Source organism: Didymosphaeria variabile (genome assembly GCF_027946475.1).
Source record: "Didymosphaeria variabile strain IMI 356815 chromosome Unknown scaffold_2, whole genome shotgun sequence".
In the NCBI taxonomy this organism is placed as follows: Eukaryota; Fungi; Ascomycota; class Dothideomycetes; order Pleosporales; family Didymosphaeriaceae; genus Didymosphaeria; species Didymosphaeria variabile.
In genome coordinates this window covers 3,858,631-3,882,635 of record NW_026611621.1, presented here as the reverse complement: position 1 = coordinate 3,882,635, position 24,005 = coordinate 3,858,631, and the positions used below count along the sequence as shown (strand labels likewise).

The 24,005-nt window shown below is 53.0% G+C and overlaps 8 protein-coding genes across 8 annotated transcripts; 6 read left to right on the top strand and 2 right to left on the bottom strand.

The window, feature by feature from the left end:
- Positions 1-1,889: 1,889 nt before the first annotated feature.
- N0V89_002982 (uncharacterized protein) lies at positions 1,890-2,733 on the top strand (the record flags this gene model as incomplete). Its single annotated transcript, XM_056211786.1, has 2 exons — positions 1,890-2,499; positions 2,552-2,733. The coding sequence occupies 2 exons, from the start codon at positions 1,890-1,892 to the stop codon at positions 2,731-2,733; spliced, it is 792 nt and encodes a 263-aa protein (XP_056075259.1).
- A 332-nt stretch (positions 2,734-3,065) lies between these two features.
- UGA2 (succinate semialdehyde dehydrogenase NADP+ linked) lies at positions 3,066-4,752 on the bottom strand (the record flags this gene model as incomplete). Its single annotated transcript, XM_056211785.1, has 4 exons — positions 3,066-4,086; positions 4,134-4,503; positions 4,553-4,643; positions 4,732-4,752. 4 exons carry the CDS (start codon positions 4,750-4,752, stop codon positions 3,066-3,068), a joined length of 1,503 nt encoding a protein of 500 aa, XP_056075258.1.
- Positions 4,753-5,528: 776 nt separating this feature from the next.
- On the bottom strand, positions 5,529-9,150 carry KIP1_1 (Kinesin- motor protein; the record flags this gene model as incomplete). Its single annotated transcript, XM_056211784.1, has 3 exons — positions 5,529-6,899; positions 6,947-8,647; positions 8,695-9,150. The coding sequence occupies 3 exons, from the start codon at positions 9,148-9,150 to the stop codon at positions 5,529-5,531; spliced, it is 3,528 nt and encodes a 1,175-aa protein (XP_056075257.1).
- An 812-nt stretch (positions 9,151-9,962) lies between these two features.
- N0V89_002979 (uncharacterized protein) lies at positions 9,963-11,537 on the top strand (the record flags this gene model as incomplete). Its single annotated transcript, XM_056211783.1, has 1 exon — positions 9,963-11,537. One exon carries the CDS (start codon positions 9,963-9,965, stop codon positions 11,535-11,537), a length of 1,575 nt encoding a protein of 524 aa, XP_056075256.1.
- A 380-nt stretch (positions 11,538-11,917) lies between these two features.
- Positions 11,918-15,040, top strand: ISM1 (isoleucine-tRNA ligase; the record flags this gene model as incomplete). The annotated part of the gene is made up of 1 exon (XM_056211782.1): positions 11,918-15,040. One exon carries the CDS (start codon positions 11,918-11,920, stop codon positions 15,038-15,040), a length of 3,123 nt encoding a protein of 1,040 aa, XP_056075255.1.
- Positions 15,041-17,824: 2,784 nt separating this feature from the next.
- Positions 17,825-18,377, top strand: N0V89_002977 (uncharacterized protein; the record flags this gene model as incomplete). The annotated part of the gene is made up of 2 exons (XM_056211781.1): positions 17,825-17,866; positions 18,048-18,377. The coding sequence occupies 2 exons, from the start codon at positions 17,825-17,827 to the stop codon at positions 18,375-18,377; spliced, it is 372 nt and encodes a 123-aa protein (XP_056075254.1).
- A 1,581-nt stretch (positions 18,378-19,958) lies between these two features.
- N0V89_002976 (uncharacterized protein) lies at positions 19,959-21,043 on the top strand (the record flags this gene model as incomplete). The annotated part of the gene is made up of 3 exons (XM_056211780.1): positions 19,959-20,258; positions 20,320-20,422; positions 20,484-21,043. The coding sequence occupies 3 exons, from the start codon at positions 19,959-19,961 to the stop codon at positions 21,041-21,043; spliced, it is 963 nt and encodes a 320-aa protein (XP_056075253.1).
- Positions 21,044-21,955: 912 nt separating this feature from the next.
- ASD1 (aspartate-semialdehyde dehydrogenase-like protein) lies at positions 21,956-23,640 on the top strand (the record flags this gene model as incomplete). The annotated part of the gene is made up of 2 exons (XM_056211779.1): positions 21,956-22,211; positions 22,289-23,640. The coding sequence occupies 2 exons, from the start codon at positions 21,956-21,958 to the stop codon at positions 23,638-23,640; spliced, it is 1,608 nt and encodes a 535-aa protein (XP_056075252.1).
- Positions 23,641-24,005: the final 365 nt, after the last annotated feature.

Below are 24,005 nucleotides of genomic sequence, written 5' to 3'. Positions count from 1 at the left end.
CATTGCACATATTTTCTTCATGTGGAGGTTGCTTCATGTTGCTAGAGAGGCACCTGGTAGACCAATCCGACATCTCAGCTGCCTTACACAAGTCAATGTTCAACACAGCTGACAATGGTGCGGCGCAGATAGGGCGCAGTCACTGTTGCAAATTTTCTGGCAAAACCGTGCAGGACTGCTAATACACGTCCCGTGGATGCCTTTTCCTCCTAGATAAAGAGCTTGGCTGACTGTATCACCTCTTACGGTATGTTGCGAACTGTGCCTTGTTTTCGGCATGGAACAGGCCGCCTAGCACAAAGTTGGAGCTTGGTGACTGGAATTGCTGACCTGATACGCGCAACGCTTCATCGCTTTTGTTGGTTACATGTGAGATGCAGCTAGGTCGACGTTGGAAAAGATGCATCTGCCGTGTTGTTGTCCCACAAGGATGGACGCCTCTACACACATTGCGGCCTGATTTATATCTTGTGACTCATTACAGGCCTCCATGAGGTCATGCTTGGCAGATATAGCAGAATTCTGCTCAGGTGTATCATAGCATCTTAACCTGTTGGGATCCCTAGGTCCTTAGTCCCCTTCGTTGCTCGACATGCCCTAGCCTGATAGCATCTCTATAATGGACGCAGGTTTCGGTGCACACAGCGAGAGCCCTACGAGAAGGTCCTTGGGCGTACTTATTAGAAGTGCTACAACAGGAAGTGCTACTGCGATACTGAAAGTTGACAGCCACACGGCGCAAATAAGGAAGAAGGGCGCTTTAAGAGCTAGGAAGTCGAAGCACCATTAACCACTACATTGGCAGCAATTCCGAACCCCTCACTCTCGCAGGCCGTGAGTAGATCCCTTCTCCGTCTTGATTTCTTGTAGGTCATGCTCCTTCGTGAGTAGATTGTGCTCCCCAGACCACTGTGCTGACATGCAGTAAGAACTTGTATGTGGCATTTAGGATCGTCATGTTTGACCCACGGGCATTCTAACGCTACGCCCGAGGCCTTACCTGTGCTGATGATGTTTACCTGGTAACGGGTAGAGGATGGAGAAAAGCCTTTCCAACAGACCGCAGCGTTCGTCTAAGCAGATGTACATCGCCAAGACCATCTTCTCGCACGTAGAACTCCTCTTCGCAACAGTCTACGGTGCTTCAAGCTCTGCTCGCTCAAGCAATCTGAGGAGATATCCACATTAACGGCCCATCTACAGGTCTGCTTGTTACTGCACCATCGGTCCGGCTGCTCACGAACGTCGAAGAGTTACGCTTATAGATGCTTGTGTACCGCACCATACCAGCATCAGCCGTGAACGATGCCAAAGCTCTGCACCCTGCCTCCAAGGTTGCTCAGTCATCAGCTGAGCGCTAAGCATGGCAACGTGACCTGCGCCCTGCTGACGCTGGAGAGCATCCACATACCTAGGATCACGACCACCATAACCACTTCGCCGCCAGGAATACTCAAGCTGAGACACATGGCAAATCGAAAGATGGGGTGGCTTGCAAGGTTGTAATAGCAATGTCGTGGTTTCCGCATGGGACCGCCGCCCACGAGGTGCTCTTTCCTTGCGCGTTTGTCTGGTGACGTCGATTCGGTCGAGGGCGCAATTATTACTCACATCGGAGTTGAATGTAATCTAGACGTTGATACCCGCTCTTGGCTTCACTTTTACTTCACCCCGTTTGCGAGAGCCGCTCACCTTGAGGCACCGCCGCAGCTCACCGTCTCCCAACTTCTTCCAATACACTCCAGACCTCAACTCTTTCCAAGACCACGGCACTAGAGCAAGCTTTTCGGTAAGTTGTCTTACTCTAACAACCTCGATACAATGGCAGCGCGGGCTAAGTTGCCTGTCTAGCAACAGCCCATAAACCCTTCGCATCTCGACCTGCGACCATGAAGATCGCCACTACCATCCTTGGACTTGCCGCGCTCGCCATCGCTCAGTTCAACTACGACGACTGGCGTGCACCTGCCGAAGGTGACCTCCGCGGTCCTTGTCCTGCGCTGAACGCTCTTGCAAACCACGGTTTTCTTCCCCGTGACGGACGCAACATCTCTCAAGCCGCCCTCCTCAATGCCACCGCCGCCGTCAACCTCTCCGCCGAGGTGACAATAGGCCTCTTCCTCGCTGCACTTAAGACCTCCTCAGACCCAGTCAGCGGTGCCTTCACTCTCCAGGACCTCAAGAAGCACAACATTATCGAGCACGATGGCTCGCTTTCGCGCGCTGACGTCGGCACGCCCGGTGCGGGCGACCAAGAGTTCAACCACGATGTCTTTAGCGAGTTCAAGAGCTTCTTTGGTGGCGCGATGCAGATCTCGCTGCCGCTTGCTGCGGCGGCGCGCTGGGGGAGGATCAAGAGCGCGCACAAGAGCAATCCACACTTCGTATATGGACCGGTTCAGAGGTTCAATAGTTATGCTGAGACGGCGGTGTACTTCTCGGTGCTTCTCGATCCCGCCACTGGGACTGTGCCATTAGATTGGCTGGAGGTTTTTTTCTGTAAGCGTTTTCAAATTGCCGATGTACTACTACATACTGACATATTATGTAGGTGAGGAACGCCTCCCAGCTCGCGAAGGCTGGCATACACCGACTCCCATCAGTGGTCTAGGTGCGGCTAGCGTCATTTTGCAGCTGTCTATGGCTACGGACGAGAAGAATGCTGACCTGGTGTTGCCACCGACCAAGCGGGGGTTTTCGGGGTTCACGCATACGGGAGAGATAGTGCTGTAGAAGGTATTGTGGGGCTGTGTATGCGTATGTCTACAGCGTGGTAATCTCGATGTGGTGGACGTGTATTTAGAAATTGATGGACTCTACCTGAGGACCGTGTCTAATTCAATCAGGCCTTCTCAAATCTCCCTGATCCCGTGAAAGTCTTGTACGTGCGTTGTAAGTCGAGAAAGTGTACGAGCTCATGCCCACATCATGATGTGTTCAACAAGTCGCCAAATTGTGCGGAAGAAATGACCACAACCATCACGTATCAGCTGTATTGCATATAGCTTCGATCTATTATGTTAACGTCAAATATGTATTCGTCGAACATCGCTACATTTTACATACTACTGCGTGCCCTGAAGCGGTTCTCCCATACCACCCAGTGTCACCATCTTCACGACTTCGTACTCCTTGATGCCCAACATGCTTCCCTCACGTCCAAAACCACTCTGCTTGACACCGCCAAATGGCGCCGCGGGATCAGAAATCAAACCAGTATTTACACCCACCATACCAACTTCCAACGCCTCAGCAATCCTGTAACACCGCTGTACATCGCGGCTGAAAAAGTATCCGGCAAGACCAACGTCCGACGCGTTCGCCAGCTTAACAACCTCAGCTTCAGTATCGAACTTGAAGAGGCCGGCGACAGGGCCGAAGGTCTCCTCGTTGGCGAGCTGCATGTCGGCTGTCATGTCGCGGATGACGGTGGGCTGGTAGAAATTGTCACCAAGGTCAGGAAGTTTCTGTCCACCAATGAGGATCTTGCCTCCCTGCTTCTCGGCGTCGCGCACGTGCGCCTCTACCTTTGAGACGGCGCGGTCGTGAATCAGAGGTCCGTGGGTAACGCCCTCGTCGTAACCGCCGCCGACCTTGAAGTTCTTGACCTTCTCCACGAACTTGTCGGCGAAGGCGTCGTAGATGCCGGACTGGACGTAGATTCTGTTCGCGCAGACGCAGGTCTGGCCTGACGAGCGGAACTTGGATGCTATGGCGCCGGTTACGGCGGTGTCTAGATCTGCGTCGTCAAAGACGATAAAGGGCGAGTTACCGCCGAGCTCGAAGGAAAGCTTCTTCATAGTGTCCGAGGATTGCTTCATGAGAAGCTTGCCTACGCCTGTGGAGCCTGTGAAGGAGACTTTCTTGACGGTCTTTGAGGAGGTGATGGTCTCGCCGACCTCAGGGGTGTTCTTGAGCGCTGTAACGAAATTGATGACGCCCTTGGGGACACCGGCACGGTGACCGAGTTCCGCGAGGGCTGCTGCTGTGAAGGGCGTCTCACCGGGAGACTTTGCGACGACCGTGCAACCAGCTGCAAGTGCGGGACCAATCTTACGGGTGATCATAGCTGCGGGGAAGTTCCATCTTAAGCTACATTAGCGATGTCGTAAATACGGTCTCAAGGTGCTCACGGTGTTATGAGTCCGCAGACTCCAACGGGCTCGTTGATGGTAAAGACTCTGTTTCCAGCGATACTTGCCGGAATGGTGTTGCCATATACTCTAGGCGCCTCCTCGGAGAACCACTCGAAGAAGTTTGCTGCATATGTGACCTCGCCCTTCGCATCGGCAAGCGGCTTGCCATTCTCCCACGTTATCAACTTGGCGATATCGTCGGCATTCTCAACGATCAAATCGTACCACTTTCGTAGCAGCTTCGATCGTTGGCGGCCGGTCGTCTTGCGCCATTCGGGGAAGGCTGCGGCGGCGGCAGCGATGGCGGCTTCGGTATCGGCGCGGTCCATCTCGGGTTGTGTACCAATGGGTTTGCCGGTTGCGGGGTCTGTACTGATGTCAGTCCCGGAGCTCTCGCAATACAGCTGTGTGCGTACCGTTGACCTCGAAGGTCTTGCCCGACTTTGCAGTTACCCATTCTCCATTGACATAAGTCTGTGCCTCTTTCAGCAGCGACTTGTCGTTGAGCTAGTGGTCGTCAGTCTTGTCGCAAAGCTTCCACTTTCCGCGTCACCGTCGCGAAGCAGTCGCAATGGATGGCTCTGTCCTCGCTTACCGGCGGCACCGAATGACCCATGGCGTATGATCTCTGAAGTATGACGGGCAGTGAGCTTCGCTGTATGTGACTCCTGAAACCCTGTTGTCTCGCAATCGCTCGCGTACAAGCTGCAAAAGAGCGCATGGCGGAGCACTTATACAATGACAATTACACTCCACCGGACGTGCCCAAGCTGGCCCACTACAGCTAGATCTCTAGCGCGTAACTGCGATAAGGCTCGGCGACGCAGGCTGGGCGAATGGCTTTGCAGAAAGTGGGCGTTGTCGGGTCGGTTTGGAGAGCGGACGCGATGACGTTGGGGTAGCTTGCTCGCTAGAAGTGGTGCGGGGAGCGCCGTATGCCCAAAGCCGTAGCACGTCGCGATGCGCCTGCCAACGCTGTTCCAGGAAGCTCAAATGAGATGCTGCGCCAGATGCCCTCAGACTGTGTGAATCTTCTGCAGCGCTTTCGGAGCAATTTATGACACGGCGTGCATTCTGTCGCCCGCGTCTAGGGCGTGTATACTCTGCATGGCCGACCTCGGGACGTCCTTCGTTCTGCTAGACCCCCACCGATGCCCATCTTGCAACATTCCATGTGAGGCATGGGCCGAAAACCTGAAGCGACCAAAGTATTAATTACTGCGCCAGCTAGCTCCTGAGCAGCTGGGAATATCCAACGCCATCCGTTCCTATCTATCACCCTTTGGCACGAAACGCCTTGTGCACAAAGCATTCAAAACTCCACCATATCCAGAGACCGAAGCCCATCATTAACTCCTGAGGCCATGCAGCAAACACCATCAGCTAGACCACCTAATTGCTTCCGTGGCTCCGTAACCTCCTGCCCTTTGCAAGTCCCGGTCCAATACTTGAGCTGAAGTTCGTAATTGTCAAATTCTCCCGATCACCCTTGCCCTCTCCACCAACCGTCTTCCTAGTCATCCTCTTCATCGGCAACTTTGTGTCCTCACTGCGTTGCTTCTTAAGCGGAGGCGCCGCTACGACCATGGTGTCAGAGTGAGACACAATGGGCAATGGCTGTGTGTGGTTTTCTTGAGCGACGACATTAACATCCAGCTCGCGAAGAGAGGCCCCGAGGGTCATAGCGACAGTATGTGCGCTGACGGAGCGGCCAAAGTTGGGCTTCGTAACCGAATCGAAAATGTCCGTTGTTTCATTTTCAGTGTCGTTGAAGACTAAACCCTTGGTGGGACTACGAGCATCTGCAGAGACAGGGCCATCGCGAAGACGCGATAGGAGGTTTTCGTGTGCCTCAGTCCGCGGAAGCTTGTTTGGGATGGTGTAGTTGACGCGTTGTGGTGTCTCTCCGGTGGGGTTGTACTCGAGCAGCTCTTGACCTTCAATTGCGTTACGGAGCTCCTGCAGGGGAGCACGGATGTTTGCGTCCTCCGCCAGAGCTGGCAATGTTTCTTTGAGCGCGGTTGTCTGAGCGGTAACGTCGGACTCAAGCGCTTGTACCCGAGCAAAGGATGTGGAAAGATGATCGCCGATGCTCGAGTAAGAAGACTGAACGGTGGACGACAGTGCACCAAGGGAGCTTGTATGAGCAGTGTGATGAGCGTCATTTTGCTCACGCACGCGCGACATGATATCGTCCAAGGATTGTAATTGTGTGTCCATCTGCTCCATCTGGGCTTCCACAATCTTCACTGTACTCTCATGCACCGAAGTGGTCGTGTTCTTGATCGAACTAGACCGTTGATTTACCGCCGAGAAATCACTCTTGATCTTAGTCTTGACGGTATCTTGCGACTTGGATATCCCAGCAAGGATGTCCTGGGACTTGTTGGTCCAGTTACCCACCCCTTCGGAGTATGCAGACTGTTGAATTTCAAAGGAAGCATTCGCAGTGCCTATTTCTTCACACACACCATATACCTTTTCGTTCAAACGCTTGTCCTGCGCCTCTGCATTAGCATTGATAAGCGACGTGACCTGCACGAGCAGCTGCTGGCGCTCTTCCGCTGATTTCTGCTTTTCCTCGTCAACGACCTGGAGGAGACGACCTTGGGATGCTTTGTTGGCTTGCACGAGGGCAGTATTTGCTTCTTGGACTTGCTGATGCAACCGCTCGTTTTCGGTTTGTTGCTCGCTGAGAGATTTGGTCAGATCGACGAAAGTGTTCTTGAACTCTCGGCCGAGTGCCTGGTAGGATGTATGGAGCTGTCACCGTTAGCAAAGGTTCTACCAGCATGTTGGCAACAACCCACCTCAGACTGGAAATTCTCCAGCTCCGTAATGATATTCGCGGATATTTTCTCAGCGGCTGCAGACAGCTCACTAAGACCAGCACCGACTTTTTGCTTTACGTCTTCTCGCAGCGTTCTAATCTCTTCCAATACTTGGTTCATGTCATCACGAGCTTTGGCAGTCTGCTCGTTGACTTCTTGCTCAGAAGTTCCGTAAGCCTTCATCTTTTCCTCCAGGAACGTCTGAGAGGCACCAAGCTTGTCAAGCTCATCGGTCACGAAAGCTTGCATCCTTGACGATAGACTCTCCATCATCTGCTCTTGTTGGTTGCGGAAATGCGCTATGCGGTTATCGACGAGTTGTGTTGTGTCCACGACCTGGCTCTGAGAAGTTGCCCAGTGCTGTCGGTTTTGAGACTGCAGTTCGGATTTTCGACGGATCTTGGAACGTAAAGCATCAATGTCAGACGTCGTCTTCCCGAGTGTAGAGATCATGCCCTGGCCGATCTCAGCAAGTTCGCCTTCCGTCTTGGCATGCGCTTTTCGCAATTCCGTCTCCTCAGCGAGATTTTGTCGCGTTAAAGTCAAAACGGCTTCGGTCTTTTCAAGTATGCCCTTCGTACCCTCAAGAGTGAGCCTGGTTTGCTCATTATCCTTTTTGAGGTTTTGGAAATTCGTTGTCAGGCTGAAAAGCTCTTCCACTTTATTGCGAAGGTTCGCCTCCATCGTTTCGATCTTGTCGCGCTGTTCGTCGCTCAGGATGCGCCTGGACTCGCTAATGGTTGTAATCTCTTCGTAATTTTCCTGCGTGAGGTAAACGCCATTTCGCTGTCTAGTGGCGACCAATTCGCTCTTCAATTTTTCGATTTCGGCCGTGAACTCTTTGAGTAAGGTTTTCTTTGACATGAGTTGGTTGACCTGGGGCTTATTACGAATATTCTTTGCGCGGAAGGCGTAGTCCAGGGTCGATATCGTCTCTTCGAGGTTGCTTTTTGCAGGCGACAGGGTCGCGATAATGCAAGTCTTCGTTCGGCCACCCAAAGAATCTTGCAGCAAGCGGGTCAATTTTGACTCTCGGTATGGGATGTGTGAGCTGCGTTCTACCAGCGCGTTGATAACGCGACCAAGAGTTAGCAAACTCTTGTTGATAAGACCTGCCTCAGCTGCGCGCTTGTTCTCTGCTCCACTGCGTTGAATATTTTCGCTTCCAGCAAGGTCGACAAGATTGAGCTTTCCGGCGCTCAAGTATTCCGCGCCGTCTTCCGACACGCGTTTCATGTACACAGTGATCGTGAAGACTGTGTGGCTTCGCGAACTGAGATCGTTGCACTTTGTCGCTGCCACTTGTCGCTTGTTGGTTCCGTCGGAGAGAAGCTTGATACCTTGCACAGCTGACTTGAGGTGGCACTCTTCCATTCCCTGGACCAAAGTCGTACTGTGCCCCTTCTTGCTATTATCGTCGTAGATCTTGAGCTTAACGTTATCGTCTGTCGATAGCAAATCTCGCAGCTCTTCGTTATAAAGCTCAATGAAGGAGCATTTGACCGAGTTTTCCGTCTCTTCCGATTCGAGTTTGCTAAAAAGCGCGTAAAGAACGCGAGGAATGATACCGGCGGCATCTGGAAGAGGCAGGATATTCGAGATATCGCCAGTCATCGTGTATGTCTTGCCAGTGCCGGTCTGACCGTACGCAAAGATGGTGCAGTTGAAGCCACCAAGCACCTTATACACGTTAGCTCATGGAATTCCATCTCGGCCGCCCTACATACCTCGTCAAGTATGGGGGCCACAACCTCATCGAAAACCATGTTCTGATCGGCAGCGGGCGAGAAGACTTTGTCGAATTGGTACGACTTGTTGCTGAGCGCACTCGGGCCCATCGAAAGCTCTACCGTGCTTCCCTTGATTCCATTCGTAGACACAACGACACCGGAATTTTCCTTAACTTCGCGATCGTTGCGGCCTCTACACCGGACGACAACATTGATATTTGTTTCCTCATCGGCGGCTTCGAAATCGCGTTCCTTGCGCTTGAGGTTCGACGACGGAGATGACCGCACAGTCCTCGTGGAAGCGACTGATTCTGCTCGCGATTGTCTTCCGTCTTGTGCAGGTGTTGCGGAGCGCCCGCGGGCTAGATGTGAGGTTGGGCGCATCAATGGTGGGCGCATTGAGCCGGTCGTCCGTTTTGTAGGCGCCTGCACAGATCGAGGAGGCCCCGACATGTTTGGCAGTGTTGTTGTTCTTTTCGTAGAGAAAGCTGATAGTGATTATCGTGTTGGTGGAAGCTCAGCACGTAAACAAACATTGAGCCGAACTGGTCGAGCGCTGATCCCTGTCGCGCTAGTCGCTTGATTCCGAACGCGCGGAACGGTAGCAGTCAACCAGCACCAAGCTCAACACCTTCAAAGACCAGCGGTTGATCCTGTCGTCCTTTTTCTCGTGTCGTAACATGACGAAACATCATCCGCTTTACCACTGCCATTCATCTGCACTAACAGGGTACCCTTGCCTATCATAAGCTCTGCTACGCCTGTAACCCCACCACCCCTCCTCCCAGTACCTCCACCCGTAGCCCACGCAGTCCAGCTACTGCATTCCAGTAATCGCGCACCAGTATTTCAAGGTCCTTGTTATCGCCACATACTCTCCTGCGGTCGCCGTTGAAGGCCGGATCGCGCTGCCTTAGGTCACGGTCTCACCTCTGACCGCGTGGACAAAGCACGAGAACAGCTGCCTGTTGAAGCCTTGGGATTTCGGAACACCTGAGCCGCCGTCCGTCAAAGCACCAGAGCGACCTATCGTCGAAGCCCGAGCACTCCCGACCGCTGCTGTACTACAGGCGCTATCCGTTGACGCTCTAGAGCCGCCCGCTGAAGCACCAGAACCACCTTTAAGCTTCTGAAGCCCCGACTCCTGAAGCACCAAAGCTCCCGAACATCGAAGCGCAAGTACCCCTGCATATCGTAGCCACTGTACCGGTGCAAGAATAGCTTCGTAAACGTCAGCTCGAAGATAGCAAAACGATTCCTCCGCTATGGAGGACGGTGCGGTGCAACTGGTGCCTGGGAGGAGCATTGGTTTCATGACACTTGGCTGCTCACTGCATGAAATACTGACAACGATAAAGGCAGAGGTCCGGGCATTTCCGAGGTTCCAGCTATACCACGACGACTCGCGACCCATCGCATCTCCCGTTCACATCGTTCTTCCAGATAATGGTTTGCGACTCCAGTTCGATGGCCCAGACCAGCGATTGCGATTGATCGAAGTGCTCGATTTTACGAAAGCGAGGTTGATCTATAAGGATGTAGAAGTGTACAAGCCAACGGAAGGTCATGGAGGCATATCGACCGGGCCCTCATCAGGGCCCAGATTTAGACACATATATGATAAGCTACTAGGACCGACATATGGAGGAGAATACATGCCCCCGAATAACGGCGATATCAGCGCGAACGGCACCTACAACCTCTCGTATCCAGGTGTGGCGTTCAACTTCCCTGTGCAACATGCCGCGTATTCTCCCAAGAAGGACTTCATATCCTTGCTATCATCTTCGGCTACTGGACCTGCGAAGTCGATGGCCATCTTTAACGGCGAATCGTGGCAGAAAGCACGAAGCTCTCTTTTCACAGCTCCACCGCCCAATCCGAGGGCTTTCGTGTTATCAGGGAAAGGCAAAGAGGGAAGTCCAGACGAAATCGAGCTAGTCAGAGTGCACGGAGAAGGGCGGATAGAGCTTGTGAGGCGATCGAGCCCTTCATTCTGGATCATCCTGAGCGAGACGACCCCTCAAGATCTCATCATGGAGTTGGGAGCACCAGACTCCATCTACAGGAAGAATGACCATCGACTTTCGATACACAAAGACCGCAGGATAAGCGACGTTTCTGAGACCTCCGGTGCAAGACTTACGCCCGATGAGTTGCTTGGTTCAGACCGCGGCTCAGCAATCGACACAGACAACGATGATGATTGGGAAGGTGACAACGAAGCTGCCATAGAAGTGCAGGAACGCGAAGTCGCGGCGGCTGAGCACTTCTACAACTATTATCATCATGGGTTTGACATTCTCATATCCCAGCCTACACAAATATCTCCGCCCTCGCAAACATCAGACAGCAGCACATCGGAAGCTCAGGGCGAACTGAGTGCGCAACCCCTCAACCACCTTACGGCCACAAAAATTATATTCCACGGCAATGTACCTGGATCATACCAATTCAATCGCCACCGGCGTTGTCGATGGACTTTGGATCACGTTCCTTCCGAACTCCGAAGAGAGCCGTTGAACTCCGAGATGAGTTTTGCGGATATCTCGAGGGAGCTCAAAAACGTGCATCGAGAGTACTATGCAACTGAAGAGGAGGAACGCTTGCAGCAGCGTGGAATGGCTCTGAATAGAGGTTGGGGCGATAGTCCGGGCAGCAGCGTCGAACTTTTAGGTGGCTGGGAGGATAGCTCCAACAAGAAGAGCAAGTTTGCGAACGCAGGCTCTGATTTGTTAGAAGGTGCTGGAGATGTAGGAAATGTCGAGCTCTTCGGGTTTCCGGGCATGGTATTTGAGGTTTTGAAGAACGGAGCTGTGAGCTCGCTCACAGTGTACTGAAGAGGCCAAGCTTGGAGGATGATACCAATAGGCTTATTAGGCTAAGTTATACCGGATGTGAGTTTCTGCTTGATGCTGCCTCTTGCTGGGCGCATTTGTGCTTTCGTACTTTTCTATTAGATATGTCGATGAGTCGACGCATGTCATATCCGGCCAAGTGAATCACACCAGCAATATAATACTACATACTTACATCCCGAACTTTTCCATGTCGAAAGCCCCCACGTAGATCAGTCAGCTCAAAGAGAAGCTGCTTGAACTTGAGTATCGGTCGGTTAGGCCCCAGCCGAAGAATCTCCGCACCATCGCCGAGGAAGCTGGAGCTTCGAAAAATGTCTCCAGCAGTCAACGCAGACAACAGCCCCGCCCAGGATGCTACTATGGTAGCCCCGACGCGACTTCTACGCGCGTCATGGTCGTCCACGCTCCGCCTCCCAAAATCGACCTTCCCGCCACGTCCATTGCCCGCGTCCACCGCCGAATACCTCCGCCGATGCACCGATGAGCACTATGCCTGGCAACAGAGCTCGCGCTCAGCACCCGACACCGATGGAGAAAAGCCTGCCGCGTTCACGCTACATGATGGGCCACCATACGCCAATGGACCGCTGCACGTCGGTCATGCGCTGAACAAGATCACGAAAGACCTCATCTGTCGGTTCCAAGTCGGCCAAGGCAAGAAAGTGAGCTACATCCCGGGCTGGGACTGCCACGGTCTCCCTATTGAGATCAAGGCGCTGCAGGCGCAGAAGAAAGATCTTGCGCAGACGGATCCTGTAAGCGTGCGGGAGGCGGCGACACAGTTGGCTACAGAGACGGTAGAGAAGCAGATGAAGGGTTTCAAGGAATGGGCTGTTATGGGCGATTGGGACAATGCCTACAAGACGATGGAGAAGGGCTTCGAAATCCGGCAGTTGGAGGTGTTCAAGAAAATGTTCGAGGCTGGCCTGATCTATCGCCAGTTCAAGCCCGTGTACTGGTCGCCGTCATCGCGCACTGCACTCGCGGAGGCAGAGCTGGAGTACGATGAGAACCACAAGTCGTTGGCGGCTTTCGTACGGTTCCCGGTTCATGTGACGAAGGAGTTGCAGGAGGGCGCCCTCTCGGGCATTACTGATCCGGTCAGCGTGGTCATTTGGACGACGACACCTTGGACTCTCCCTGCGAACCGAGCTATCGCGGTGCACAACGACATGCTGTACAGTGTCGTTCAGGATCCTGAGAACAACAATGAGAAGGTTATCATCGCAACGTCTCGTGTGGAGGAATACCAGAAGATGCTTGGTCGTAGTTTGGAAGTTGTTCTCGCTGAATTGCGTGGGTCAGATCTAGGGGGCCAGCTTAGCTACGAAAACCCCTTTCAGAAGGCGAATGGACTGCAGCCGGTTCTTCATGCGGACTTTGTAACGGACTCCTCTGGGACTGGACTTGTTCATGTGGCTCCGGGACATGGTATGGAGGACTACCACGCCTGTAGCGCACTTGGTATCGAAGCATTTGCTCCTGTGGATGACGCTGGGGCATTTACGAAAGAAGCTTTTCCTGAGCAACCTGAGCTCCTCGAAGGCTTAGCTGTTTCAAACATCAAGAAGACTGGTAGCAATGCTGTTCTCAACTACTTAGACAAGCAAGGTCTGTTGAGAGCGAAGCACAATTATCGCCATAAGTATCCCATCGATTGGAGAACGAAGCAACCAGTCATTGTGCGAGCAACAGCGCAGTGGTTTGCTAACGTCGACAACATCAAAGTTGGTGCTATGACTGCCATTCAAGACGTCAACTTCATGCCTGAAACCGGTCGTTCTCGGTTGGAAAGCTTCATCCAAGGGCGTAGCCAATGGTGCATCTCGCGTCAGCGCGCTTGGGGCGTTCCGATTCCTGCTCTCTACAGAGTTCTCGAAGACGGTCAATTGGACGCCGCTATGGACGCAGAGACGATCCAGCATATCATCAGTGTCATTGAAGAGCGCGGTATTAGTGCCTGGTGGACAGATGCTCAAGACGACCCCGCGTGGAAGCCTCAGCACCTCAATGGGTCCTATGTGCGCGGGAGGGACACAATGGATGTGTGGTTCGATAGCGGAACTTCATGGACAATGCTTCCTTCTCGAAATGATCGGCCTGTCGCTGATGTGTATTTCGAAGGCACTGACCAGCATCGCGGATGGTTTCAGTCATCTCTTCTCACACATGTTGCCACTCAGCCTTTCGAGAGTGGTGCGGCCAAAGCGCCTTACAAGACTCTCATCACGCATGGTTTCACGCTCGATTCAGATGGTCGAAAGATGAGCAAGAGTTTGGGTAACGTCATCGAACCTGCCCAGATCATGTCCGGCGAGCTGTTACCTCCAGTCAAGCGGAAGAAACAGAAAGGTGTCAAGGAAGCGGAATCCAAGGGCGCGGCTCCCACGTACGATGCTATGGGAACTGATGCACTGAGGCTCTGGGTCGCCAGTAGCGACTACATGAGAGATGTCACTATTGGCCAGCCTGTCCTCATGTCTGTCAACCAAGCTCTACATAAGTACAGAGTCACCTTCAAGTGGCTTCTCGGCGTGCTGTCTCTGCCATCCTGTCCACCTCTCTACAGCTCTTTCGGTGATGTTCGCAACAAGCTCGTTGGACAACATGATCTCGGAGCCTCGCAAGCACCACTCCAGAGCCTCGTGGACAGGCTCGCAGTGCATCGTCTCACCAGAGTAAGCCACGACGTCCACAACTACTACACCAAATACGAGTTTTTCAAAGGCGTCAATCTGATCAACAAATACATCACCAACGATCTCTCTGCCTTCTACTTTGAGACGCTCAAAGACCGCATCTACACAGGCCGTAGAGCAGACTGCCAGGAACTGCAAAAAGTGATAGGCCTCATCTTCTACGAGCTGCTTCAGATGCTCGCACCTGTCTGCCCACTGCTCGTCGAGGAGGTCTGGGACTACGCGCCCGATGCGCTCAAGAAGAACAGTATACACCCCGCCCGAGCGGTTTGGATACCACTGCCACGCGCAAAGCCAGAAACCCAGAATTTCCTGACCGAAACGCAAATATACATCGATCGTATCAACACAGCTGTAAAGGCAGCGCAAGAGCGCCTTCGCGCCAACAAGAAGCTCGGTTCTTCGCTCGAGTCCGCCGTTGCCATTCATTCTGGCGAGGGGCAATCCTGCCTGTGGTTCGAGAGCCACTTCTCTAAAGCTGTGGGCGGGACTGAGCCGAATGCTTCGACGGAACACTTGAGTCCTACCCAACGCAATGAGCTGGCGGGCTTGTTCGTTGTCAGCGGCGTCGAAATGGGTTGGAGCGCTGAGAAGAGAACAAAGTCCGCGAAAATGTACGCGGAAGAAGAGGTCTTCGTAGCTGATGAAGAGAAGGGATGGAATGGGACCGTGGTTGTGCATCAGGCGCTAGCGGAGAAGTGTCCAAGGTGTTGGCGGTATCAGAAAAAGGAAGAAGAAGAGCTGTGTGGAAGGTGTGAGGAGGTGGTCAAGGAGGAAGCGTAGTGTATGAGTGTATTGTAAATTTTATGTTGTATATAATATGGGTAGATGAGCATTGCATGGCGTTGTAGATAGATTCTTGTACTTTGTATCATATATATATATATATGCCTTCTATCTTTACCTTCCAGTCTTTAGAAACAGTTCCATCCATAAACTGGCCCGCGGTGTGTGGTTACATACGCCGAGTACCCCTTGGACGAAGTAGTTTTCGATTTCTAACAGGCACAGAGACCTGGAACATAGAGGCATGCATCATCACCTCACGACCCGCCAAAACAAAGAATTACAACAGCTGAGATATGCGCGATATGCTTCACCAATTCTGTTTCTATATGCAAGTCGCATACTTCATTTGGTTGTGCACTGTCGCGCTCAGGAGAGCGCCGTCCACCTAAAAGGCCCACAAAAACTCCAGGACAAAAACATACAACAGCGGGTATTCGCTGCTGGTCACCCACGCAACTACTAATCCGCCGGTACACTGCTTATATATGGCTGAGCGGACGGGAAGCCTAGTTTTCAGTGTCCTATGGTCGTATGTATTGACACTGAGAGCAAAGACGGAGTAAATACACAAGAGATGGCTGCAGGAAAACTCACACAAGCGATTGCTTCCCAGAAACAGATTCTCACGTTATTGATGGTCCTTTCTGGGTGACTAAAGACTCCTCCGCCAGAGGGTGGAGCCCCGGGGACAATGGCCGCACCTGAGGCCAAAGCTAGACTCATGCGCTCACGTAGATGCGAACATCGACCGTACGCCGTACAGTATCAAGCCAAGCTTTTGAAGACTCATCGTAGCCTAAGTTGACCTGGAAAGGACAATCAAGCTCGATTAACTCATGCTTGTAAATGGCTTTCGTCTTCACCCGGTAGGCCTACGAGACGTGGCTGGATTGATGACGATATTGGCAGTGCCGGTTTCTAGCGAAGCGGCGTATTCTTCTCGAACACATCGTACGCACAGGCGTACAAGCAGGTCGATCAAGGGCCCGGGATGGAATTGTTGAGACAGCCACGATGAACGTCTCTGCCTTCAATCGACCGAGGAAGCGGAAACCAAAAGCCCTCAGACCAAGAGTCCTAATCATTAATTCACATGAACACAGCTCAAATGCTGACCTCTGACGCAGTGAGATCTTGGACACGACAAAGCAGCGCCGTATCCAGACTAGCCCACAGCAATAGCTGGGGAAGGCCGAACCAGCAAACCATCGGGGATACAGCGTCGGTAATTTGTAGTAGGTAGATTAGACTGAGGCGAATCCCAGACATGTGTTGCAAGAACGGCTGCACGTCCGGGCGTGAACCCTCATCCACGTGGCAGGTGAGCTTGTCTGCGAGATGATCAGCACACGAGCGACAGGCAAGTGGTAAGCTTCCAACACGTTGCGAATCAGAGGTCAGGGCGGTCGTTTCCCGAGCAAACATGCGTCTCAGCCGGGCCCAAGCGCTGGGAAGTGGTGGGATCGGCACTGCGGGTATGCATGTTCTTTCACACCCACGTGTCAGCAACGTGGCATGCACGGCCCTACCGCAGCCCTGTAGGTAAGCCGGAGATGGATGCGAATGTCATTGCTGCCCCAGAGTGTCGTACTACAGGGCAAGACAAGGCTTGCAGAGACCGGCGAGTGCATGGAGCAAGCATTGCAGGCTCCTCTGTGCAGGTGCGGCCAACAGGCAGGAGGGCATACGTAGAGGGTCGGAGGGTGATGCATTTGTATCAGATTTGCGAGGCCGCATGCGTTAGCAAAACCCTTTCTCACGCTGCAAACGGCCATGTCTCAAGAAAGCCATGTGCCAGCCATGTGCGATTCGAGACGGCGGGAAGTTGGCACAAGGCCCGGCGGCAAGTGTCTGACGAGGCGGGCGTCCCATAGCACACAATTGATGTCAATTACTGCAACCGTCAAACGTTGCCATGTCCAGCAGATGTCTTCTCCGATAATGGCTGGTCTCTGCGGGTCATCAGCCGTGCCACCACACTTGTGCTAAACCTTAGCTGCATACGCATATTATCTCCAGATTCTCACGTGGCTGCGGAGTCCGGCTTGAGCGGGGGGAGCCGTTGTTGATGGACAGCTTCAAAAGGAGCGGGCGCAAAGGCACAGCGGAGTGAAGCAAGACAGAGGCCATGTAGTTTGCACTGTTGTAAATGCAGGCAACGACACGGGCGGTGCGGATAAGGCGACGGCTGCGGGGGCATGTCCGCACAACGTGGCAATGGCGTGGGGCGCGCGTGCATTTGCTGAGGCCAGCATCGCCGTCACCAGCGGCGCTGTGGCTGTCCGGATACAAGGACCGCACGCGGGCGACGCGGTGCTGCCAAACAGGAGAGCCGTGCGCTCAGGGCCCGTTTCAGAGTGCGTCTGAACACAGCCAAAGAGCCGCTGCTCCCGCCGCGAAGCAGCACTAGAAAGTCGTCGTTGACTCCCCCAAACCCACAGTACGCACGCTGGCCAGAACACGTCTCACGCCCACGCCTGCATCGAGCTCCTGCTGCGCCGCTAGCGCCCCTGCCTCGCACTTGTTCCGCTGCTGCTCGCTGCTCACGCCTTCTTCGTCACCCCCCTTGCCGATCCGCTCCCTTGGACGGCCGTGAAACCTTAGCCAGAGCACCGACTTTTCTCCCGCCTCCTGCTGCCACGACTCGTCCACCAGCCCGTCCTCTGCGCCTTTGTCTCCCTTTCCACGCGACCAAGCGCAGAGTGTTTTTGTGGGCGCAATAAGACCGCCCTCCATCCGTCGAAACACACCCACGCACCCTGTCACTACACAGTCACCATGACCCAATCTCTCGAGTCTTCCCGGCCCATCCTGGCCAGCGTAAGTAGTCCCACTATTCTTACGTCTTCTCGCCGTTTCAGACCGGTCCCCTATTCTCGGGTAGCATCTATCTGAGCTACTTTGTTACTTCCTGCCAATAAACACTACTGCTTCCTCGATCCTGCCGTGCTGTTTAACATTGCCCTCCATGTCGCAACCCTCTGACGCAAAGAACCCACAGTCTACTGGCAACCGCGCCTCAACACGCATGTCGACCTACAGCACCGCACCCACTCTCACTCCCTCGGTCGCGCCCTCACACCTTTCGACAGCCTCATCGACCGCCGGCGACCCAAAAGCACAAGAGATCAAGTCGTGGAACGAAGGCTTTGAGCGTCTCGAAGACAAGCGCCTTGTGCAACAACGCTACATGCTCAACAACGAGAAGACAGACAACATGAGCAAGCTCGCGCTCGGCGCAAAACTGGACCGCGCCCTTGCGCGACGCATGTCAGGACAGGACGCCGTTTTCCGACCCAAGGTCCTCAACGAGAAGAAGGTGGAGGTATAAGCTCGCTCGTCCATTTCATCGCTTGACTCGTCACCATGACGATCCGATTGTCCCTTCCCATACCGCTGTTGTTCGCAGCAAATCACAGCAACCTGCACTTCAGATTATGATATCCTTCGAGTGCGGCGATTATCACGTCGAATAAGAGGCCAGCATTGGCCTTTCTACCTTCTATCTTGCGTACCCAACCGAGCACGGCATGGAGGAGCCCGGTCATAGACGGAGGGAGGGGAGGCATTGGTGGTGTACTATGAGGCGGACCTCAACACATTTCCTACTACTTCTCATCGGAGCTTCTACCGGTGTTTTTCCAAGATATCTGGGGTTGAAGATATCGGCGTCTCTCCCACGGCCGGTTGTTTGTGCCGGCCTTGTCAACTCTATTTACTTTGTACCAGCATTTTCAGATAATGATTCGGCATATCCTCGATACCACCTCCCCTCTGTGCCATCCAACGAGATAGCCATGTCGATATCGTGACAGAGCCATTCGCACCGATGCTTGCCCGTCTCAACGGATGACTGCGTCACTGGTGTTGACGATCCTGTATCTGTGCCGTGTCTGTGCCGATCCCTCAAGGCGATAAGAATGCCGCCCTGTGCCAGGGCTTCGCGCGTGAATCCTGCCATAAAGTGTTTACACAGTATAGCGTCATCACCACCACAGTCTTCACTATTGGGCCGAACATGTATTGACCTGCGCCACTCGGGCTCCTCTAGCTAGTCGGATGAACCGGTGGACAACCGTTCCAACCTAGCGCTCTGCATGCTCCACAGTTTCCGACATGCAGATTTCAACACGACATGGCAATATGGATGTGCGAACAACGCGTTTGAGCAGTTTCATGTTGATGTAAGTAACGGGCTCAGTGTGTCGATCGACGCGTTTTTCCTGCAGCTTCCACGTGCGGGTCGCGATGTTCATGCAGGGCACGGGTGCACGGATACGGTCTGCGCTAGAGGCATCGAGGCTGGCCAAGAAGGGAAAGAGGAATGTCGAGCATATGTGGGGATTAGTCTTGGTAGTTATCGTAAAATTTACCGCTAATAGCTGCGTATCGGTGGACAGAGAAAGCTTGCATCATTACGACCTGAATCAATTCTACCTACCATAGTATGCCTTGCTTGTGGAGTATCGAAAAGGCATTGGCAGATTGAGCACAGCGGATATCGCAGAGTATACGTGGGGCTTGTACGGTTTCGGTCCTTCTTAAGTATGGAAGCGTTCCACTTGTTCCCATAAACTTCAAATGTTGGTACATCAATGTATAGCTCCGGAAGCCAAGGGAGGGGCCAACTTGGCGTGGGGAACGTAGAGCGCGAGATTGATGCGGGGGGACTCTACTGGGAGTTAATCGCTTGAGTGCACAATGAACATTGCAATAAAGTTCAAATCCAACAGTACGTAAGTGTTTATGAACCCACACAGGGCTGACCACAGGTCCGAATCATCTCCGCGACTGTCAAGCGAACGGACTGGACCCTGAAACGTCATCGAGCAGCCGCGACTGCGCAACCACAACAACAGCGGGGTCATCCAGCTCACCATGCCTCTAACAAAGCATATCACAAACCCCCACAATGTCAGCCGGCTACTTCCCAAAACGCGAAAAGGTTGGCCTTGAAGACCTGTTCAAGGGTTTGGTAACCGCCTCCCATATCCTCCACCAGAATAAAGTACTCGACGCATACGGACACGTATCTGTGCGATCGCCTGACAACCCCGCAACATTCTGGATGCCTTGCGACATGCCTCCGGCTCTAGTGTCCACTCCTGATGACCTAGTCGAGTACCAAGTTGATGATGCTACTGCGGTCGAGAAGAATGCGAAGAAAGGCTACCTTGAGCGACATATTCACAGCGAAATCTACAAGCGATTCGTGAGTCTGCCTTGCGCGAAACCAATACTAAGCACTTGCTTATTGAACGCCAATCTCCTAGCCAAGCGTGAACGCGGTCGTTCATAGTCACTGCTCTGAAGTGTTGCCATACTGCATCAGCGGTGTTCCATTGAAGGCATCAACGCACATGGCTGGCTTTCTAGGTAAGCGAGCTCTCAATTCCATCTCTATATCATCGTATCCGTGCCTAATGTATATGGCTAGGTTCGAATGTTCCTGTATGGGATATCTCCTCCCACTACCCGAGCGGGGCAAAACACGATCTTCTCGTTCGAGACTCACAGCTTGGTGCATCCCTCTCAGCTGCCTTCAAACCGGCGACCTCCGCAGGCTTCATCTACTCAAAAGTTCGATCAGCCCTCCCCGCCCAGATTGGGGGGTCACAGGAGCCTGATAAAGAACCTAACTATGCTGCGGTCTTGATGCAAGGCCATGGCTTCACTACACTTGCGCACGGGATTGAGGAAGTCGTTTACCAAGCGATTTACACGAAAGAAGCTGCTCAAGCACAGACGACTGCACTTACAATCCGTAACGCGCATTTCGGTCATATCGTTGAGGGTAAAATCGATGTCGAAGGAGGAAAGATAAAGTCTGCGAAGGTGAAGGCTGAAGGTGACCTGAAATATCTGAGCGATAGAGAAGCACATGATGCATGGGAGTCGAACCAAGGTACCGTTCATCGCCCTTGGGCTCTCTGGTGCCGAGAAGTCGAGGTCCATCCGCTGTACAAGAACGAATGCCCCGGATGCGAGGACGATTGATGCGAGATCGACCGGCTTTACGACGCATGTACCCCATCTTCTCCGGTTCCCCGCATTATCCACCTCTAGGGCGTAGTACGCCTTACGAACGTTCCAAATTCGACGATCTTCTCGCTCTCAAATGGCCCGAAGCAGTCCGCACGCGCGTGCTCTACGGATGGCGCTCACCGATCCTGGTAGCTACTTTGGATGATGTTTGAAATCGTAATACTGGGTTGTCTCTATAAACATCTTCGACTTGTTGAATCACCATGACGAGCTTGCTGCTGTTGTTTCTTTTCTCAGACTTGTTATAAGGCCTTCCCAAGCCCTTATCGGAGAACATTTGCTTCCCTCTTTGCTTCTCATACTATCTGTAACACCTTAATACTATGCGCGCTAAGCGAGAGATTGGTACATTGTACCTGACATGGGCGCCATCATCTGAAGCACACATGACAAGCCTAGTGCCCACGCCAAGCGCAATATAGTGCTACCTTACTTCGAGTAGGATAATGTTCCGCCACTACCATTGCTTGACAACTGCACCCCGGATTTATCGTTCGGTATCTCCCACGGAACAACGTGCTCGGTTCCGGCACCCCATATTACCAAACATATACAGAAAGAGCAAAACCGGGGGTTCAAGCTACAGCTGCACAGCTCCCTGGTAAGTTTTCGGTGCAATATTTGCGCGGACTGACTCTCCAGGCTCAAACCCCCGTACATATTATACACACACGTGATGCTGGCGACATTTGTGTGGCTCGGGCAGAGGTGGCCAGCGCGGAAATGAAGGGGAAACGGTAGAATTGGCGCCGAGCTACAATGGCCCTTACCAGAATTGCAACATGACGAGAGACTATATTATGCCCGGACGCTATCGTGGGTTAAGGATCTTCACAGCTTTGTACCGCTGGCGTCTCATCCATCATGTTCCTCCAAAGCGTGCTGCTGGCGACCTTCGCTTTCTCATCCTCCGCACTAGCTGCTTTCGGTATCACAACGTCTGGCAACGACATCGTTGTGGACGCGGGTTCAGACAATGCTTTCAAGGTCACGGTGAATAAGAATTCCTGCGACATTACCTCGATCTTGTTCCGGGGTGAAGAGTTCCAGTATCAGAGCACTGGTACACACATCTCGTCTGGTCTCGGCACCGCAACGGTCTCCAGCACTATCGTCAATAGTAAGTTCCTTCGACTCGATGCTAAAACGTCATATCGCCATGATGGACCTGCTGAGCAATCGCTGATGGGGACTCAGGCCAATATGCGAAGATCACTTGCACGACCTCGACTCTTACACATTACATTGTCATCAGATCGGGGGATTCAACAATCTGGATGGCTACCAACACCGCTTCCGAACCGAGTGTAGGAGAGCTACGCTTTATTGCGCGCCTTCAGCCTTCAAAGCTTCCGCTCGAATACCCCTTCGGCTCTGTCTCCACCACCGCCGGATCCTCTTCCACCGTCGAAGGCAGCGATGTTTACGTAGTCAACGGGCAGACTCGCTCCAAGTTTTACTCCAGCGAGCGCTTCATTGACGATTACACTCACTGTGTCTACCGCGACGACGACGCAGTTCACGCGTGCATGCTGCTGAACTCTTACTCGTACGAGCGAAGCTCTGGCGGCCCCTTCTTCCGTGATATTGATTCAAACAATGCTGGAGACTCCACCAACCTTTACTTTTATATGAACTCCGGCCATGTTCAGACTGAGAACTACCGCATGGGTTTGCACGGCCCATATGGTCTACAATTCTCTCGTTCCGGCATCCCATCCGGAAAGACGATGGACACCACATTCTTCGCCGACTTGGGAATCTCCGGATATGTCGCGCCTAGCGGTCGAGGCACAGTTACCGGAACTGCCACCGGTGGTACAAGCGGACTTCAGAAGGTTATTCACTGGTACAACGCAAACGACCAATACTGGGTCTACGCCGATTCCTCGGGCAAGTTTACTTCGCCTCCTATCAAGCCCGGTACCTACACTCAGGTGTTCTACCAGGGTGAGTACAAGCTCGCTTCTAGCTCTGTGACCGTCAGCGCAGGCAAAGCCACCACGGCAAACATCAGCGGCTCGCTCCCCTCCCACACCACACTCTTCAAGATCGGCGAATACGATGGTCAGCCTACAGGCTTTAGGAATGCAGACAAGTTCCTTCGCATGCACCCGTCCGATTCGCGCATGTCGTCTTGGGGTCCTCTCACCTACACTGTTGGCTCAAGCTCACTCACCGACGTACCCATGGCACTTTTCAAGGACGTCAACACACCGCTTACTATCAAGTTTACTCTTACGTCTGCGCAAGCCTCCGGTGCTGCTACCCTTCGCGTCGCCACCACCCTGTCTTTCGCGGGTGGCAGGCCGAGCGCTGTCATCAACAGCTACAGTCCCGCAACGCCAGCAGCACCTACCAAAATCGACTCCCGTGGTGTTACAAGGGGTGCTTATCGCGGATTCGGTGAAGTATACGACTTCGCTATCCCCTCTGGCAACCTGGTCAGTGGTAGCAACACTATCACGATCAGTGTAGCCAGTGGAAGCTCTGGAGACACTTACCTCGAGCCGAACGTTATCTTGGACGCGATAGAGCTGTACAGATAAAGGTCCACCGTTAAGCGTTGGATGGAGTCGCCTGTTCGCTCCCAAATTCGTTGTGTATATTTAAATTGACGGATAGTGTGAATACTAAACTGGAGCAATCATGGTGTCATGGGGACAAGCTGCAGTGAAAATGTGAAGCGTTCCATCCCTACTACACGCACTGTGGCCTTGATAACGATACTTTTATACTTGCGGTCCAATGACATAGGTATATGCGCATGGCTCAGGAATCAAAAAAACTTGGCCTGGAGGCTGCGCACTGTGTATTCGACAGGATATACTATGCCCGTTCAGAGCACTTCAAGATCCGGCCGTGACGGCTTACACGGTCCAGTACGTTGGATCCTGACATACCACGTATTGTA